Consider the following 17,680-nt stretch of genomic DNA (forward strand, 5'->3'; position numbering starts at 1 on the left):
CAGTGGTCAGACTTGTTAGATATAGGGATCAATAAACAGCCATTCCTGTCTATCTGGAGTGCCTCTGTGCTGTTTGATGTGGCAAGGACACGCGGCCCCGATCCCCAAAAAATTGCTTCACTTTCCTGCAGCGCTCAGCCCAGCTTGCCTTCTCCTTGCTGCTTCCACCCCTTGGCCCACGTGATGAAATTCCTTTCTCGTTCCATCATCATTATTTGCGGCTGCTAAATATTTGCAAATACTTATCATCTCCTCCCAACCATTGACATAATTGCTTTGCCAACCTACACAAAATTGGGGGCATTTTCTTTTATGAGTCAGGTCCAGGGTTTCCAGAACTCTCCCTGGAGCAGGGAGGAGAACTAGGGGTGGCACTCCAGGTGTTGTTGGCCTCCAACCCCCATCAACCCCTCCCTGTATGGCCAATGGGCAGGGGTGATAAAAGCAGAGAGTCTAGCAACATCTGAAGGGCCAGAGGCTATCCACCTCTGCCCTAGACCTTTCTTCCACTTTCCTTTTCAATGAGTACGGTACATACAAACCCAGGGTCTTGCTGCAGCTACTCAGCAAGGAGCCATCTGGGTTTGTTGCTCCAAGAGTCATGGTTTGTTTCTTTACCATCACTATGTTCTCTAGGTACATAAGGAGCTGCAACTTCTTCATCTAGCTCAGTATTACCTACACTGACTGGCAGTGGCTCTCCAGGGTTTCAGACAAGGAACAGTCCCAACCATAGCTGCAGATGCTGGGGACTGAACCTGGGACCTTCTGCTTGCAATACAGATGCTATACCACTTAGCTGTGGACCTTCCCCAAACTGCAACGAAATCTTATGTAGCTGCAAATGCAATTGTGTGCACCATCACTTTTTGCCCTTGTCTCTCCTTCCTCTAGTCCAGCCTTTATCAACTTTGGGTCTCCAGATGTTGTTGGAGTACAACTCCCATCATCCCTAGTTAGCAGGGCCAGTGGTCAGGGATGATGGGAGTTGTAGTCCAACAACATCTGGAGACCCAAGGTTGCCTCCTGTGCCACACTGTGGTTGTAAGTTATTGGGGCAGGATGCAACCTTTTTTTGCTTATCCTCCAAAGCGCCATGTACAGCTATAACACCATATAAACAGCTATAAACCCAAGTGAGACAGATTCTTCCTGAAGAACGAGAACAATGAAGTAAATGGATACCTTTTATTACTAAGTCAAAGTTTACTGTCAAGTTTGTGGTAAAAGTATTTTTATTTCAGGGTGGGGGGGGCAACTTGGTTGTCACCTGTATGACATGGACATGGGCAGTTTCTGATATGTTAGCAGGAAGCACAGCAGGAGAGAATCTCCAGCTCCAATCCTAACCTCACGCACCTAGGAGTAAGTCCCACTGAATTCAACAGGACTCACTTCTGAGTAGACATGGTTAGGTTTGTGCCGCCAGGTTAACTTTGCTTCCAGTTTCAGAAAGGAACCCCCACTTCAATCTCAGGTGCTGACAGCAATTATTATTTTAAAATATTTTATTTTCTAAATGCACAGCAACAACAAAATAACTGACAGCAATTCTTCATGTCCCTTTGGTCTAATCCAGCAGGGCTCTTCTCCTTGTAGCGGACGTGTCCCCAGGCTGAGCCAATGGGGTTCTTGATCTTGCCTATTCACCCTCTCAAAGCCTTAACAGCAAGGAGTTATTTGATCCATGCACATTTCACGACTGGCCCAAGCCGTAGCAGAATATGTGCTTCTCCTGTCCTTCCCTTGCCAGCTGCAAGGTCATGTTTTGCTCCCCTGGAGGAATAACACTCAGGGGGCAAAGTTGGCATCCCAAGAAATCAAGTTTCCTCCCAGTGCTCCCCGAGGCATGCTTTGACTGGGCTAGGAGATGGCAAAGGGTCAAGGCAAATAGGACAAGGAAAGAGTCAGGGAAAGGCAATTAAAGTATCTCCTGACAGTTCCAACAGAAGCCAGTTTTCTTAATTGGTCTCTTGGAAAGCGAAACCAAGCCTGTGCTTGCTCCTCAGGACATGGTCACCGGGTTTTTCACTTGTTTGGCCGGTCACAGGCTCCAAATGAATTAGCAGGACGCGGCACTTGGAATGAGGAACTGCAGCAGCTAATGGGTACTTAGGCCAACCTGAACACATTGCAGATGGGAACCCAGCCAGTCCTGCTGAGAATAAAACCACAGAAGTTATTCCTGCTAAAGCAGCACACTGTGCAGTTAACTACCTTATGGCCTCTTCGGCAAAGTGCCAGAGGCTTCTGCTTTTTCTTTTTTGTGTGTGTTTGGGGGGGGGGGGTAAAGAAGAAACCAGCTACTGCAGTTTTTACCTAGCTATCCCCCTCTACATCTTTTGAACTACCACTCCCATCAGCCCCAGCCAGCGATGGGAATGGTGGTCCAAAACATCTGGAAAGGGCCAGTCTGGCAAAGACTGAGCTATTATAAAGGGACCCTCCTAGGCCAACTAAACTGCAGCAATTGTGTTCTCTTCTCCTGCCTTTAACACACTGCACATATTTTCTTTTTTAAAAAATAAAAAATATATACTGCTTGATTGCTTAAAAAAAAACCCTCCATCACTCAAAACAGTTTACAAAAAAATAAAACATTGAAAAATGTTAAAAAAAACTATTTTAGATATTAAAATAATAATTAGATTTACGAATAAGATAAAAATCAGATTAAACACCTATCAGCATTCTGCTTATCTGGATAGGCTTGCCTACACAAAATTGTTTTTAACAGGCACTGAAAACAGTCATGGAGCCTGCCTGCCTGATGTCAATAGGCAGGGAGTTCCGGAGTGTAGGTGGTGCCACACTTAAAGATCAATTTGTTACAAAGGGCGAAAGAGTGGCGCCTGCAACAGTGCCAGTTCCGCATACGCTCAAAGGGCTTTCCTTCCACCCCCGTGCATATTATGTGCTTCTGAGTGTCCAGGCCCATAAACATTTCTCTTATAGGGAGTCACCTTTCATTAAACTAACACGCACAAGCTGCAACCTCTCAGGCAAGGCGTGCAAATATTTGCATACACCCCAATAGCGCAGCGGTGGCCGCCCTTTTGATAAATGCAGCTCCAATTCCCAAAGATGCAACAGATCTTTGCAAAAGATTCATAGGCAGAACTCTCAGCTAAACCATAACCGGGGTGGGTGGGAAGGGGTGCAATCTTCCGCTCATGCCGGAATTAGTGAGCCTTCTACTATCCCAAGGCGTCTGTCTTCTAACCGCCCCGCCCCTTCCACGGCTCGCTCAGCAATGACAGCGGGACGGGCGCGGCCTAACTCTTCTGTGCCGCCATCACAAAGATGGCGCCTCCCCTCCCCGACCTTCCTCCCTGCCACTCTCAAAATGGCCGCAGCTCTGCTTTAGGAAACGGCAAAGGGCATGCCTCCAGTTCTTCTTCCTATTGGGCAAAGGCGCCCTGCTGGCGGCCAATGAGGACATAGGGCGCGCTGGTTGGTTGGTTGGTGCGCGCGCGCGCGCTCTCGAAGAGCCGAAGGGAAGGAAGCGATGTCTGCGGGAGAGAGAGCCCTTTCTGCGCTCCTGGGTAGGTCGTAGTAGTTGCACTCTGTGTATGCTCAGAAGCTCTCCTTAGAAGGGCTGCAGCTCTTGCCCAGTGTGTTTGTCTCTTTTGTTTTACTTTGTATATGCCCAGAAGCTCTCTTTACTAGGGAGGCAGTGTGGAATGAGCCCTGCTCTGTGTAGGGAGAAGTACTTTGTGCATGTTCAGGGGCTCTGTTGACTATTATAGAAGAGGTACTGTGTTGAGCCTCTGGCACAGAAAGCTGATTTGGGGGCTGAACCTGAGAGCAAACTAAAGTTTAACGTTTGTTATGCAACCCTCCAACAGCTCAGGGCCTTCTCACAACCACCCTGAGAGGTGTATTAACCTGTAAGGTGAGCATAGGAAGCTGTATCGTTATAAAAGGTTTGACAGTTTGTTCATGTAGCCCAGTACTGTCTATTCCAAAAATAGGGAGTGTGTGGTTCTCCAGATGTTAGTTGGACTACAGCTCCCATCATCCCTGATCTTGATGCTGCATCCTGAGCTCTTTGTGGACATGCCTCCGCAGTGATTGCTACTCACCTATGGAATGCCCTCCCCAGGGTTAGTAAGGCTCTCCCTAATAATGTTGGATTCAGGTAGGTAGCTGTGTTGGTCTGAAGCAGTCAAAATAAATAGGAAAAAAATTAATTGTCCAGTAGCACCCTAGACACCAACTAAGTTTGTTCTGGGTATAAGCCTTCTTGTGCATGCACAAAAAGGTATCTGAGGAATGCATGCACATGAAAGCTTATACCCAGAACAAACTTAGTTGGTGGCACTGTGGGTTAAACCACAGAGCCTAGGACTTGCCGATCAGAAGGTCGGCAGTTCGAATCCCTGCGACGGGGTGAGCTCCCGTTGTTCGGTCCCTGCTGCTGCCAACCTAGCAGTTCGAAAGCACGTCAAAGTGCAAGTAGATAAATAGGTACCACTCTGGCGGGAAGGTAAACTGTGTTTCTGTGCACTGCTCTGGTTCACCAGAAGCGGCTTAGTCATGCTGGCCACATGACCCGGAAGCTGTACGCCGGCTCCCTTGGCCAATAAAGCAAGATGAGCGCCGCAACCCCAGGGTCGGTCACGACTGGATCTAATGGTCAGGGGTCCCTTTACCTTTACTTTAAGGTCCTAATAATGTTGAATAGAGAGAAGGGGAGTGCCAGGAGAGGGAGGCTTGCCCAAAGTGGGACTTGGATCCTCAGAAACGCTAACTTTAAAAAACTTATAGAAGAAAAGTTCTTTGTTTCTTTCTTACTCCAGCAGCTTCTACAACACCCATGTTGTTCAGGAGGACCCCTGGACCTCTGGAGGCACCGGGGACTACAGAGGGAAAGAGAGAATGGCAAACTTTCCTTCTATGAACTTCCTTAGGTTATCTTAGGATCCCATCCCTCGTATTTAAAAGTGGCTACTGGAAATGGAAATATTTCCGCATTCTCCATCAGGATGCCCAGAGTTCAACTCAGCTTGAACCAATTACCATACCATACCACCTTAGCAAAATTTAGTCGCATGCCTTCTTGGACTAAGATTTCTTTGTTTCTCTCAATCCACCCTCCCTACCCCCCCCCCAAAAAAGCTGGAAGATCCAAGAAACAGAAATGTGAACGTAAAAATGAACAGAAGCTGAAGGAGGCAGCTCTTCATATTTTGAGTTGCCATCACAATTTGGGTGACCTGTTGCTTGAGGTAAGAAAGTAGCAGTGTTGACTTCCAACAGCTTCCTGGTGCTTTCTTTGCTCCCATTGAACTTCAGTGTTGTGTTTATGTTCCTGGTTTAAATTGTGCTTCTGGACAGGAGTCATCAGGATGCACTGGGGGGGGGGTAACTACAGATGACTAAAAATAAATATCTGGAGTTGATTCTTATTGGAGAGAGAATAATAAGTCCATGGGGAGCAAAATTGTCTTACAGTGGCAGGCCTAAGCATGCTTACTCAGAAGTAAGTCCCACTGAGCTGAGTAGAGCTTACTGCCTATTTATTGTTTGTATTTTATGAGATGCCTCAGAAAATAAACTCTTTAGGCATTGTACAAGAAATAAAAACAGCAATGAAACCATACTTCAATAAAACCCACAATCATCTTAAAATATAAATGGTTGCATAAAAGCCAGATACAAAAACAAAAAACAGCTCCATAAGCTACCTTCTCTAAACTCCGTAGTAAAAATATAAATTCCCTAGAGGAAAGTATGTTTAAGATTGCAGCCTTAATTTCTTATGAACATTTTCCATACTACTACCTGTTAAGTTTCCTTTAATCATAAAATGATTGTCCTTTAAAAAAGAAAATGTGTGGATAGATATCTGAAACCTGCTGAGGCCACTGGGTGTTCCTGCGTTCTGCTTCCTTTGGACATCATCTTATCCTATGAAACGGGATAAATTATTTGAATAAAGAAATGTGCAGATTTGTCGACCGAGTAATTCCCCTATCTATGGAATGTTCTCCCTTTCTCTTCACCAACCTGTTTGCCCTTCTAATGTTTTGGACTACAACTCCCATCAGCCCGGGCCAGCATTGGCTAGGGCTGATGGGAGTTGTAGTCCAAGGTACCTGGAGGGCAACAGATGAGTAAAGGTTTCCTTCTTCCATTTCAGAGAATTTTAGCATTTCCTTCTGGACTCCCAAATGTTTGCTGTGCAAGTATGCCCAAGCAGTTTGAGGTTGCATCTGGAACAGGCTAGGTTATATTTGATAGCATAAGTAATAAACAAGATGAACATGTCTCTCTCTGTGTTATTTTTACAGGTGGAAAGTTCAGAGTGGAACAAGCAGCTACTTTCCTTTAGTCCAGCCAATGAAGCTTCCGTTCCAGAACAATTTGTGGGTGGGTGCAAGAGATTTATCTGTTTTGCCAGAGGGAGCTGCTGAAAATCAAGTTAATCTATTCAGAAAGTTTAAAATATTCAGATCAACATTCTGTCTAGTCTGGTACTATCAACAGCAACTGGGAGCAACAACTTGCCAAGTTTTGGGACAATGACCTTTCCTAACCTTGTAGCCTGAGCCTTTTTTTTTATAGCTAGAAATGCTAGAAATTTATCCTGGGAACTTTTAAGAACAAGTTGTGTTTTCTCCCTTGAAATATATCCTCTCCCACTTTCTGTTTTGGGTGTTATTGTTAAGGTGCAGGTGCAAGAATGGATAGGGTCATGTTGCACAGTCTGTCCTTGCTAACCCTGTTTCCCCTCTCTTTTCACACTTCCATCTCTGATATTACATTCTAGTCTCAGCCTTGCGGGATCAGGCCTTCATGCTGGGTGTGCCAGTGGAAATCCTGTCAGCCAGAATAGCTGCTGGAAACATTGAGAAGATCTCTGCTGAGTCTGGTCAAGCTGTGATGCTGAATGCAGAGCAGAGAGTAAGCAGGAAGGAATTCCATTTCTGGGCATGGCAAGAGTGGGAGAGAAGTGCTGCTGTTGTCTCTAAGTATAAACTGTAAATGTTTATTAGAGGAACTAAAGGCTGAGGTTGGCAACCTATTTCCTCACACGGAATGCCACCTCAATTAGAGAGTCTGCAAACAGGAATTATGGCAGTTCCTCTGTGATGAAAGTGAAATATTTTTAGCTCATGCTTCATTTGCTGTGGTCATGTCCAGATGTCTTGGGCTACAACTCCCATCAGCCTCAGCATCTTATATCTATGCTGCCTGGGGGTGATGTGAACTGTAGTTTAAAACATCTGGAGGGTATCATGTTGGGGAAGGCTGTTGGGGGCAGCTTGGCAACTTCCTTCTGAGGTTTCTGTGACTTACTGATGTCTGATGGGCCTCTGGGAATTACAGTAGGTGAGCTCTCCCTGCAGTTCACATGGGATTTCACCCCCCTCCCTGAAACTGAGAAATAGCTCAGCTCATATCTAAGACATTTCAAATGCATTGAAACCCCCATGAGCCCCCCTGCACTGCTTTCCTTGTATGCTGCCCTCTTATAGTCCATTTACTTCATCGCCCCAAATCCCTTCACTTTACCTGTCTGGTACAAGCAGCTGCAAGGAGAGGGGAAGGAGCGAGATAAAGAGTCTGCACCCTTGAAAGCTGCTGGCTACTTATTATCATTTTTTAAGTAAACAGCACTCTTTTCTTCAATTACAGAAAAAGTTGTCATGCTTGCTTCAGTCTCTGAAGGATTTGTTAACGCACAATGCTTTCTGCCGTTTGCGGTTCGCTCAAGAAACCTGGAAGTTGCAAGTAAGAATGCTTTAGAAATATGGGGTGTTAAGAGGGAAATGCTACATACCAGGTATGGGGAACCTGTAACCTTCTGGACGTTAGTGGTACAGTAGTACCTCTGGTTAAGAACTTAATTTGTTCCGGAGGTCCGTTCTTAACCTGAAACTGTTCTTAACCTGAAGCACCACTTTAGCTAATGGGGCCTCCCACTGCCGCCGCGCCGCTGGAGCACGATTTCTGTTCTCATCCTGAAGCAAAGTTCTTAACCCGAGGTAATATTTCCGGGTTAGCGGAGTCTGTAACCTGAAGCGTATGTAACCTGAAGCGCATGTAACCCGAGGTACCACTGTACTCCAGCTTCCATCAGCCCCAACCAGTGGTCAGGAATGATGGGAGCTGTAACCCCACCACATCTGGGAGGGCCACAGATTCCCCACTCCATCTATAGACACATGTGCTGGAAAAACATTCCTCATATAGCTTCACTCCTCTTTGATGCCTTAATGCTGACAAGCGCCTTTACGTTGTTGGGGAGAAATGCAGGATTCCTCTTCTGATGCCAGCAAACAATTTAAGTAGCAAACTTAAGAGCACAGGCCTCTTAATAAACTCTTAGCATTGCAGTACTTAAATAATACTTGGCCCTTGCCAGCTACCCTATTGCCTCTGAGCTTTATTTATTTTTATTTATTCATGCAAAGTATTTATATACGGATCTCTCACAAAATGTCAGGACAATGTCTTCATAGCTTGCCACAGCTGAGGCAGCAAATGGGTTGTGGTTGGATGTGGGCCTTCAGCAACAATGTGGGCCACACTAATCAGCTGTTGAGCCTTAGCCAAGTGGCTGAGTTATTTGGTTGTGGGTGTTTGGCCATACCTCTTTGCGGCTCCTGAACGTCATGGTAGCGTTATTTCCCCCAGAGCCCACTCATTCTGGAAGTTGCATGGCGGTTACACAGAGAGAACATTGTCAGCCTGGAAGAGCTGCTGGAGAAGTAAGTAGAGGCTGCCAAGACTCGCTAGGATTTTGGGCTTGACATGAAATATGGTCAGCTCTTTGGCCTCCTCGTCTGTGGCAGCTTGTATTTTACACTCATAAGTTAAAGGTGCATTTGACAAGGCTGCACATAGAGCGCTAAGCAAGATTTGCAGTGACCCAAAAGATTTGCAGCTTTAGGGTGTGTGGGGGGACTTGTGGGTCAGGGAAACAGTCCCTAGAAAAAGATAATATTGGGAACTGCAGTTGGTGTTGTCTCTTCTCAGTAATCCAGATGCTCCGGCGTTGGAGGAGTGGTTGTGCAGTTGTCTCTGTCGTCTTTGCCATCAAACACAAGATCCTTCCTTGGACACAGAGACACTGGGGTCCATGCTTACAGGCAAGCTCTGACTTGGAACACAGTTGGTATGGGGCAGTTGGTGGGGCGGGGGGTTGTTAGATGTTGGCTTCTGTGGGGACTGAAGGCAGTGGCCATTGCACATTGGTAAGCCTAGGAATCCTTCTGAGGGCTGGAAGAGGCCAGTCCATCTCTGCCTTCTGTTGGGTGTTCTAGGCCAGGGTTGCGATGGTTTGTGGCCCTCAAGATGTTGAATTCCAGCTCTCATCAACCCCAGGAACATGGCCAGTAGTTGGGAGTTTTACTCCAGCAACATCTGGAGGGAGAAAAGTTACCCCTCTCTATTCTTGATTTTCATTCCTTCCCTGCATAGTCCTTTAATTGCCTGGGAATTAAACAGAACCTTCCCTAGCTCAGCTGGTCTTTGACCCAGAATATCCTGACTAAGACGATTCAGGGTCTGATGATTCTCCTCATTAACAATTTAATTTTTATTTCTTTAGTGATTAAACTAATAAACCAAAGGTGAACCCTGTTCTGTACAGAAGGGATTTCCAGACAAAGCCTTCCTTTGTTCCCTCCTAACTTCCCTCTATTTATTTATTCATTGGATTTATACATCACCTTTCTGCTGAGGCACTTAATGTGGTTTACAATTTAAGCACTAAAACAAATGCATTTTGTGAAATGAAGAGAGTCCTCTCCTGCCAACTGGGAACTGATGGTATATGTGCTCCCTGGCCTGAGCTCCCTTGCTTTTGCCTTCCTTCAGGGCATGCAGGTCTTCAGCAGCCCTCAGGGAAGATGGGCAAGGAGCTGCCCTTTTAGATTATCTTCCTTTCCCTTTTGGTATGCTGGGAGTATGCTGACAGTGGCTTTGCTCTTAATTTGTAGACTTTGTGACTGTGCTCCTTCATAATGGATTTCAGAAAACATTTGAGATGGGAAAGAAGCTGCAGTTGCAGAAAATCTCCAAAGTAAGGACAGTGCATAACCACTAAGTGTTGTGGTTCTTAATAAAATGGTTTTTGGCGCACCAGTGAGATGAATGAAACTAGAGTCTCAGCAGCAAGAGCTTAGTTCTCCCTTCATCTTCAGGTAAGACTGGGACACACCCCTGTCTGAATTTCTGGAGATAGGTTGCCAATCAATGTAAACGGTACTGAGCTGGGTGGATCACTGCTCTGATTGGTACATATGAGGCAGCTTCCTGTGTTGCTAGCTTGCAGCTCATAGACAAGGCAAGTCAGCAGTCCTAGCCCTCAACAGTGAATCTGTGGACCTTGGGAATTTTTCTGAAAGCTCATGCAAGCCTCAGGATGCAAGACGATGCTCTCCCAGAGTCACTGTCTTCTATTCAAAAGCCTGCACTTGTTTCCTCATCCTTGTTTCTTTCCTCCATAGAGGAGAGGAAGTAAGTTTTGGCAATTCCTCTGCCGCCATGTCTTCCCAAGAGGGTTCCCCAGACCTCTCAAGTAGCGTTAGGGAAAGGAGGAGGGCCTATGGGGAAAATGACCTCATCCCCTGGTCTACTGACTGATGCCTTCCATCAAGGAAGGGGGCAGCACTGTATTGAAGCCTGTGCACGTAATTGATTGACAAATTTATTTCTCATTACATTTGAAAGAGGCAGAGCATCTTAGAGTCTGTTATGTGAACATATCTGATGAAAAGCTAATAATTATTATATTTTTGTGTGTGTTTTTTTTTTAAAAAAACAGGTCTGCTGTGCTGTACTTGAGAGAATGTTGACATGTAAGTGGTGCCCGTAGAAGTAAATTGCATTGGGATCTAAATTATAATTACACCTCAGTAGAGATACTTCTCCCTATTCTGACGGCTGGGGGTGTTGTTGACATGCGGGAATGTGCTGTGTATGTAATTAGCCTTTCCAGATACCACTGCATTTGTAGAGAGCCGGGGATTGCTAATAAAAACGAGCTGTAATGTGAAAGAGGAGTAGCTAGAATGATCTCATGTTTTGACTGCTGCCTCGTAGTTGGCACTAATTCTTTTCTAAATGAGCATTTATTATCTGCTGGAGTTTGAGAATGAACCACAAATCGTCATGTTGCACATCTCTCTGAATTGTAGTAACACCCCTGGGACCAGGGTTTCATGCATTTGTGGATGGGGGTGAATTCCAATGTCCTGCAACAGGGTAATCCAATGCAGCATTTGTGCTGGCGGAAACTTGTTGCACAATCTGTTGTGCAATGAAGTTACCATCAATCTGCTTATGCATTTTCTTGTGCAACAATGTTCTGCTGATATGAAACATTTGGCTACCTGAGCAGGTATACCACTAAGTGAGTTTTAAGTTAGCGACTACACTGCATCTGTTATTTGTTGCCATGTGCTTCAGATGTTTCTGTGCACGGCAACAGGAAGGCAGGAAAACCTGCAAATCTTTGGGTTCCAGGCCAGGTCACCTGGTGCTTTTGTTTGTTCTGATTGCCTTTCCCCCTCTGCTCATGTGCAGCCCATGTTCATTTTAGAGGCGTTCGGCATAACAAATCTTCCTGCCCCAGTTACTTCTGGAGTATAAACATTAGGGCAGCCTTTCAGAGCTAAATCTGTGCATGTCAAACCTCTTAGAGTGGTTCAAGGTCAGGGTTAATTGTTTCCAAGTCTTTGCTTCTTAAGAAATTGTTCATAATAGCTTCAACGTGAGAAGAATTGTTCCTTTCCACCACTCTCCTAATGAGGTCATCTCCTTAAATGTGTGCCTCCCAAACGGCTTCTTCCATATTGTGGTCCTTTCCAGCTGTGTTTCCCACTGAGGCTACTTTGTTTTTGTTTCTCTTTAGGGGTGCTCGATGCTGCGGCTGAAAAAAAGCAGGAAGAGGCCTCCACACTGAAGGCAGTGAAGTGCTGGTAAGGGGCCATGCCCCACTCTACAGGTTTTGCAAAGAACAACGGGTTATGCATGACTATGAGAGCGGTGAAATGGTCAGGGGGAGCACTTCTTAACTAAGCAAGCACCTCGTTTAATACAGGGCTAGGGAACTGGTGGTCCAGCAGCTCCAGCCAGCATGGCGAGTGGTCGGGGATGGTGGGTTTTGTACTCCAACAATATCTGGAAGGCCAGAGGTCCCCCACCCTAGGTTTCATGGAATGTGGCCTGCAGTTTCGGTTCCCTTCTCACCCTAAAGATACATGAGTCATTTGTGTTGTGTGATAACCTCCCTAAGAATAGAACCTCAGTGTCCAGCAGCCGTTCTCTGTAGATTCCATAGATGGTCCACTGTTTTGGTGCAGTGTCCCAGTGCTTATATTCTTTATCTGTCAGTCCTGGCCAATGTGCAACTTGCAAAGGAAATCCTAGGCATTGTTTTTAAAGTTCACAAATCATTGAAGCAGTTGTGACTGGTGACGTTTACCTTGAGCTTCCTATGCCAGCATTACTCTCCAGGCTGCAAACTGCAGACGCCGCCTGCTTTCTCTCCTTATATGCCTATTTATAGCACCCAATTAGTTCAGTTCCTGGAAGTTGGTATGTTTAAACCTTTTCCTGGTCATCTGCATTCCTTCCGAGTTCCTTCCCCAACCCCCATTCCTTGCTTTTGTGCAACAGGGTTTGTGTGTATGTGGTGAGGGAATCTAGTGTAGATAGATAGATAATTTATTACAGTCGGAGACCAGCTTATAAAACACACTTGGGGGTACAATCCCAGAAGGAAAACACATATTTAAAACAATGTACAACAATAAATTTAAAATTTATAAATGTGATAAGCGTATAGACACTTAAAACTTTAAGATAAGCTACCTCAGAGAGATGACCCAGAATACACCCACAGAACTGAGTTTGCAGATTTTCTTAACAAACTAGTTTGAGTCGGGGGATGGTCTGCACCTACAGATCTGTACACAGAATCTGACGACTATCCAGGTCATCTTACGATCTTTGCCTAACAGGAAAAGGTCGAATTTTTGCTTTTCTGGGAGGTCAGCGAGGCTCACCAGCAGGGGATCAATGGTCTCACTATGTGCCTCTTCATAAAAGGGACATCTAAAGAATAAGTGCTCTGGGCTTCCTATATCCCCCAGTGAACAGGCGCAAAGTCTCTGAGCATATAGGACTTTTTAAAAGGATCTTTCCAGGACCGGCGAGGGCAGAGCCGAGCTTCTGGCGAGTGTAAAAACCCTTCTTGCATTTTTGGATACGAGAAAGAAGAGATATGCTGCCGGTGCGGCTATATATCTCTCGATTTCTCCAATTTTGTAGTCGGGGCACCTTGTCTCTCGGTGTCTATGATTCTTTGCATAACCGTAGCTTTTGCTTGGCCCAACCCCAGACTTAGAAGGGCTTGAGGGGCAAAACCCAGTTTCTGAAGGGTGTTCAGGACTTCTGTCTGCCAGCCTGACTGGAACTGGTCGCAGAGGATCAGTGGGGCTATTCCTCGGGGGAGGATGTCAGCCATTTGTAGATTGATGTTAGGCAGATATAAGCCTCCACTCTCATCATCCCTGTTTCTGGTCTAACCCATGAGTTTGTAACGCATCTGGGGATTTGTATGTAGGAGAGCTCTAAGGAGTTTGGACTGAACTCTCTCAAGGGGGGGGGGGGAAATCTAGTGTATTTTTTCTGCCTATATTAAAATGGATAAATATTTACATTCATTTTGACAGCCCTCCTAGTGAATGTCTTTATACTGAAAAAATTGGAGCCATTATCAGCAATTCACCTCTGATGAGTCATTGTTCTTGAGCACTGAGACTTAGAGGTTCCCTTTCCATTTCCAGGCTCTGCGTATTTGGCATGACGGCATCCCAAGGCACAGTCCCTCCGGAGTCTCTGCATCAGTTCTTTAGTCACACCTTGACCCAGGTTCTTACTTACAACGCTCAGCTAACAGGTGGGGCTTCCTATCAAGGGAACTGGGAAACAGACCTATAGAGAAGATGGGTTTGGAAGTCAGTGCCCCAGTTAGCACTGAGTGTGAATTTAAAACAAAGCTTTTATAAATGGATGTTTAGACACGCACTCTTCCCTTAAGATTACGCCAGATTTCTCCATGAGTTAATGGCAGTAGTGTTGGCACGGTAATTTTGTCTGTGTGGACTTAACTCTCATTTGTTAGAAATACCGCAAAATTAGGGAATACTGGAAGTTAATGTTGACCAGTGTACAATATATGACTGGTTACATATCACGTATGTTGGGAGTAATTATTAAATGATGTATTGATAATATTTATTGTTGATGTGTTTGGTGATGTATTACTGGTTTTAGAATGATTTTAGTTTAGTTTTTTTTTTTAAAAAAAGCTAGGACTCCAGGGATGAGAGAGGAGTTAATCATACTGGGCATAACTCTTCATATACCTGATGTGGAGCTGGGTGGTGATTTCAGGAGGGTCTGCTTTTCCTTCCTGCCATGCCATGCAACCAGCAACTCCTGAAGAGCCCCCACCCTTTGACCCAGGCCCTGCTACTGTCTCTAAAATGCCACCCCTGTTTGATGAGGTCTTCAGAGATAGGCTTAAGGCAGGGGTGGCCATGCAGCTCCTTGCGTAAGTTCATGTGGTCCTCAGCCTGGTTTCAAAACCCCTCTGCCCAAGCTCATTGGGCAGGGGAAGGAGGAGAGAGCGAAAAGGAAGCTGGCTCCCTCCACTTTGGGCTCCGACCCCACCCACTGCCAGCTTTCATCCCCTGACAAATTGTCCTAAAGGCAGTGTAGCCCTTGGACGTGGAGAGGTCCAGGCCAGAAAACATGAAGCCAGGGGCACATGGGAGAAGTCGGGATTCCAGTGGAAGTTGGAAAAAGAACAGCTTAGGCTTGAATGTTCTCCCTCCTGCTCCTTAGTCTTTAAAAATTGTATTTCAGACTTCTTCAGTTTTTTTAAAACCACTTTTCAGCTAAATAAGCTTATAACCAACTGGCTGACAAAAGCAAAATACACATTGGTCTCATGCTAACAATTACTTTTCACATACTGTAAATGTTACAGTATGTTACAGCCTCCAGTAGAATAGCTGGCTATTAATCAGCCAGGGAGGTTGTCACCATTTAGCTCTTCTGGAAGATAGCAGAATTTCAGGAGTCACCTGCACGCTTACTAAGCCACAAGTCTGTCCTCGGAGCATCATGCAGATAACTTGCTTTTCACTCATCCTATGTCATGTATTTCCTGAAAGGCAACCCTGCATTGCCCTATCGAAATGCAAACACCTCCATCACTGTGAACTCACAGCTTTTCACTCAGTGCCTTAGCAATGCAGTGAGCAGCGTGTGCAAGAGAACGAGTGAAAGAGGCCCTGGGCTTAATGGTTTTAGGAGTTGCTAGAAACAATTGACTTATTTTGTGAGGCATAAGCAAGGGAAGCCTTTGATATTTTGTTATCCTTTGGCAGAATTGCTCTTACTGGTTTGTAAAGTTAGATTTCCCCCCTCCCCTTTGTCTTCTCTGAACACAGCTTTTGAAGCCATTCATCTACAGAGAGACTGGAGCTTTGCAAGAACCAGCTCAGTGCTCACCATGCTGTACCGCAAAGTATGTCTCTTCCTTGTGGGATCTGACCAGGAACACCTCACATTTTAGCACAACCCTTGTTTATTATTATTATTTCCTGAAGCTCGTGCAGCTTACTGGAACTGTACCCTTTGGTACAGTCCCTGTAACATGATATGTGCTGCGTCTGGGCTTTTCAGAAGTAGCAAGCTTCAATTATAGCAAAATAGGAGCCTGCTCTCTTTCATGGAACAAAAAAATAAAAGCCAATAGCTTTGTAAGCTGAGGCCAGGAAACCAAACAATGCATTGGGGAAATGTTGTTTGTGCCAAGAGGCTTGCAAAACAGAATGGGGATATCAAAAGGGGATGTGCAAGCAAGGAGAAGTATCCAGGGTGTTTGCTTGCTTGCTTGCAAGGAAGGGAAGCCATTTGGCCTTAGAGAGGATTCATCTCTCCAGGGCAGAAAGCTTGCATAGGAGTTCTTTTCTCAGTTCTGCTTATATATAGACACTTCCCTCCTGCTGAATAGCCTCACGGGCAGCTAGCTTTGAAGGTCCTGCCTGACTCACCATATTTTGGGAGAGATGCAGAGTGACACTGACCAGGAAACCAGGCGGTTGGTGTGGAGAATTACAGTCCTGGGCAGGGAAGTCTGAATCCAGTGGCTCTTCAGGGGCACTGGCAGTATAGAGAGGTCTTGGTGGAAGTGGGAGTTCCTGCTTCCCCAGCTCCTCTAGGTTGGGTTTCAGGTCTGGAATATAGGAAACTGCCTTAGGATGAGCCAGACCATTCTTCCACTTTGTTTAATACTGTCTAACACTGATCAGCAGTGTGATGGTCAGGAGTGAACCATGAATGTGTTCTTGGGTGCTCTGCCCCAGCGTCCTTTGATTCCAAAAGGATTTCCTCCTCCTTCCCTTCTAGCTGTTTGTGGTGTTCAAAGCAGAGGAGCTGACGCATCATTTGCAGCTGGTCTTAGAGACAAGCGAAGTGAATTGGCACCATGTCCTTTCCTGTGTGTCTACATTGTTAGTCTGTCATCCTCAAGCACAACACTTGATTAAAGGTATGTTTGGAGAAGATGTCTGGGCTGCTGCTGGTCTTTCAAGCGCAGAACCAACAGACATGAGAGGAAAATGGCTGGTGTGATCTGATGCTCACAGCTGCTTGTTCGTGTTTTAGAAATATTCGCAAATAATATTGGCTTCTCTGCCAAATATTATTAGTTTGACTTGGATGGCTTTGCCAAGTCTCTTCTCTCTCTCTCTCTCTCTCTCTCTCTCTCTCTCTCTCTCTCTTTCTCTCTCTCTCTCTGAATTTTTAATTTAGCTGTGGGTCATTATGTTGACGCAGGTGGTCAACATTTAATTTAGCTGTGGGTCATTATAAGGGACGCGGGTGGCGCTGTGGGTTAAGCCACAGAGCTTAGGACTTGCCGATCAGAAGGTCGACGGTTCGAATCCCCGCGACAGGGTGAGCTCCCGTTGCTCGGTCCCTGCTCCTGCCAACCTAGCAGTTCGAAAGCACAAAGTGCAAGTAGATAAATAGGTACCCCTCCAGCGGGAAGGTAAATGGCATTTCCGTGTGCTGCTCTGGTTCTCCAGAAGCGGCTTAGTCATGCTGGCCACATGACCCAGAAGCTGTATGCCGGCTGCCTTGGCCAATAAAGCTAGATGAGCGCCGCAACCCCAGAGTCTGTCATGACTGGACCTAATGGTCAGGGGTCCCTTTACCTTTACCTTTTACGTTATGTTGAGACTATTTAAACTGCTATTAATTGCGGCTTAAACTGCCACCTGGAGGGGGCATATGCTCATATGTTTGCAGTATCTCCCAGGGCCCCATTCTGCAGAGAACGGCTTTTTCCATTACCTTTGGAAGGCTGGAAGTTCATGCTCAGGTATGAGCATTAATATATAGAGATTTAAATGTGGTTGTATAATGTTGGAGCTTTAAAACCCTTTAAGTAGTTATGAGATCAGTATTGTATGAGTTTGCTTACTTTTAAAGAAAATACACATATCCGGCTCTTCTGAAAACCGATCCAAAACTAAAGTTAGCGAATAGTAAAAACAATCAAATCAAAATGCTCAGTGAAGATTTAAACTTAAAAGCAACAACACTGTAGCAGTAGATGTGATAGGAGTCTGCAAGAAGAAGA

General features: G+C 45.5%; 1 protein-coding gene across 4 annotated transcripts in view; it reads left to right on the plus strand.

Moving 5' to 3' along the window:
• The first annotated feature begins 2,722 nt into the window (after positions 1–2,722).
• Positions 2,723–17,680, plus strand: part of FANCA (FA complementation group A) — a 260,177-nt gene continuing 245,219 nt past the window's right edge. For 2 of the 4 annotated variants that reach the window (XM_081017752.1, XM_081017753.1), the window contains exons 1-13: positions 2,723–3,545; positions 5,122–5,231; positions 6,297–6,375; positions 6,776–6,909; positions 7,645–7,740; positions 8,647–8,720; positions 8,989–9,101; positions 9,954–10,036; positions 10,781–10,814; positions 11,870–11,936; positions 13,809–13,921; positions 15,483–15,559; positions 16,444–16,585. In XM_081017752.1, the coding sequence (XP_080873878.1) occupies positions 3,509–3,545; positions 5,122–5,231; positions 6,297–6,375; positions 6,776–6,909; positions 7,645–7,740; positions 8,647–8,720; positions 8,989–9,101; positions 9,954–10,036; positions 10,781–10,814; positions 11,870–11,936; positions 13,809–13,921; positions 15,483–15,559; positions 16,444–16,585 (1,159 nt within the window). In that variant the 5' untranslated portion in view covers positions 2,723–3,508. The remainder of the gene's footprint in view (positions 3,546–5,121; positions 5,232–6,296; positions 6,376–6,775; positions 6,910–7,644; positions 7,741–8,646; positions 8,721–8,988; positions 9,102–9,953; positions 10,037–10,780; positions 10,815–11,869; positions 11,937–13,808; positions 13,922–15,482; positions 15,560–16,443; positions 16,586–17,680) is intronic. The other 2 variants (XM_081017750.1, XM_081017751.1) reach the window with 2 other exon arrangements.

The sequence above is a fragment of the Podarcis pityusensis genome, assembly GCF_964106645.2.
Source record: "Podarcis pityusensis genome assembly, chromosome: 8".
Lineage (NCBI taxonomy): Eukaryota > Metazoa > Chordata > Lepidosauria > Squamata > Lacertidae > Podarcis > Podarcis pityusensis.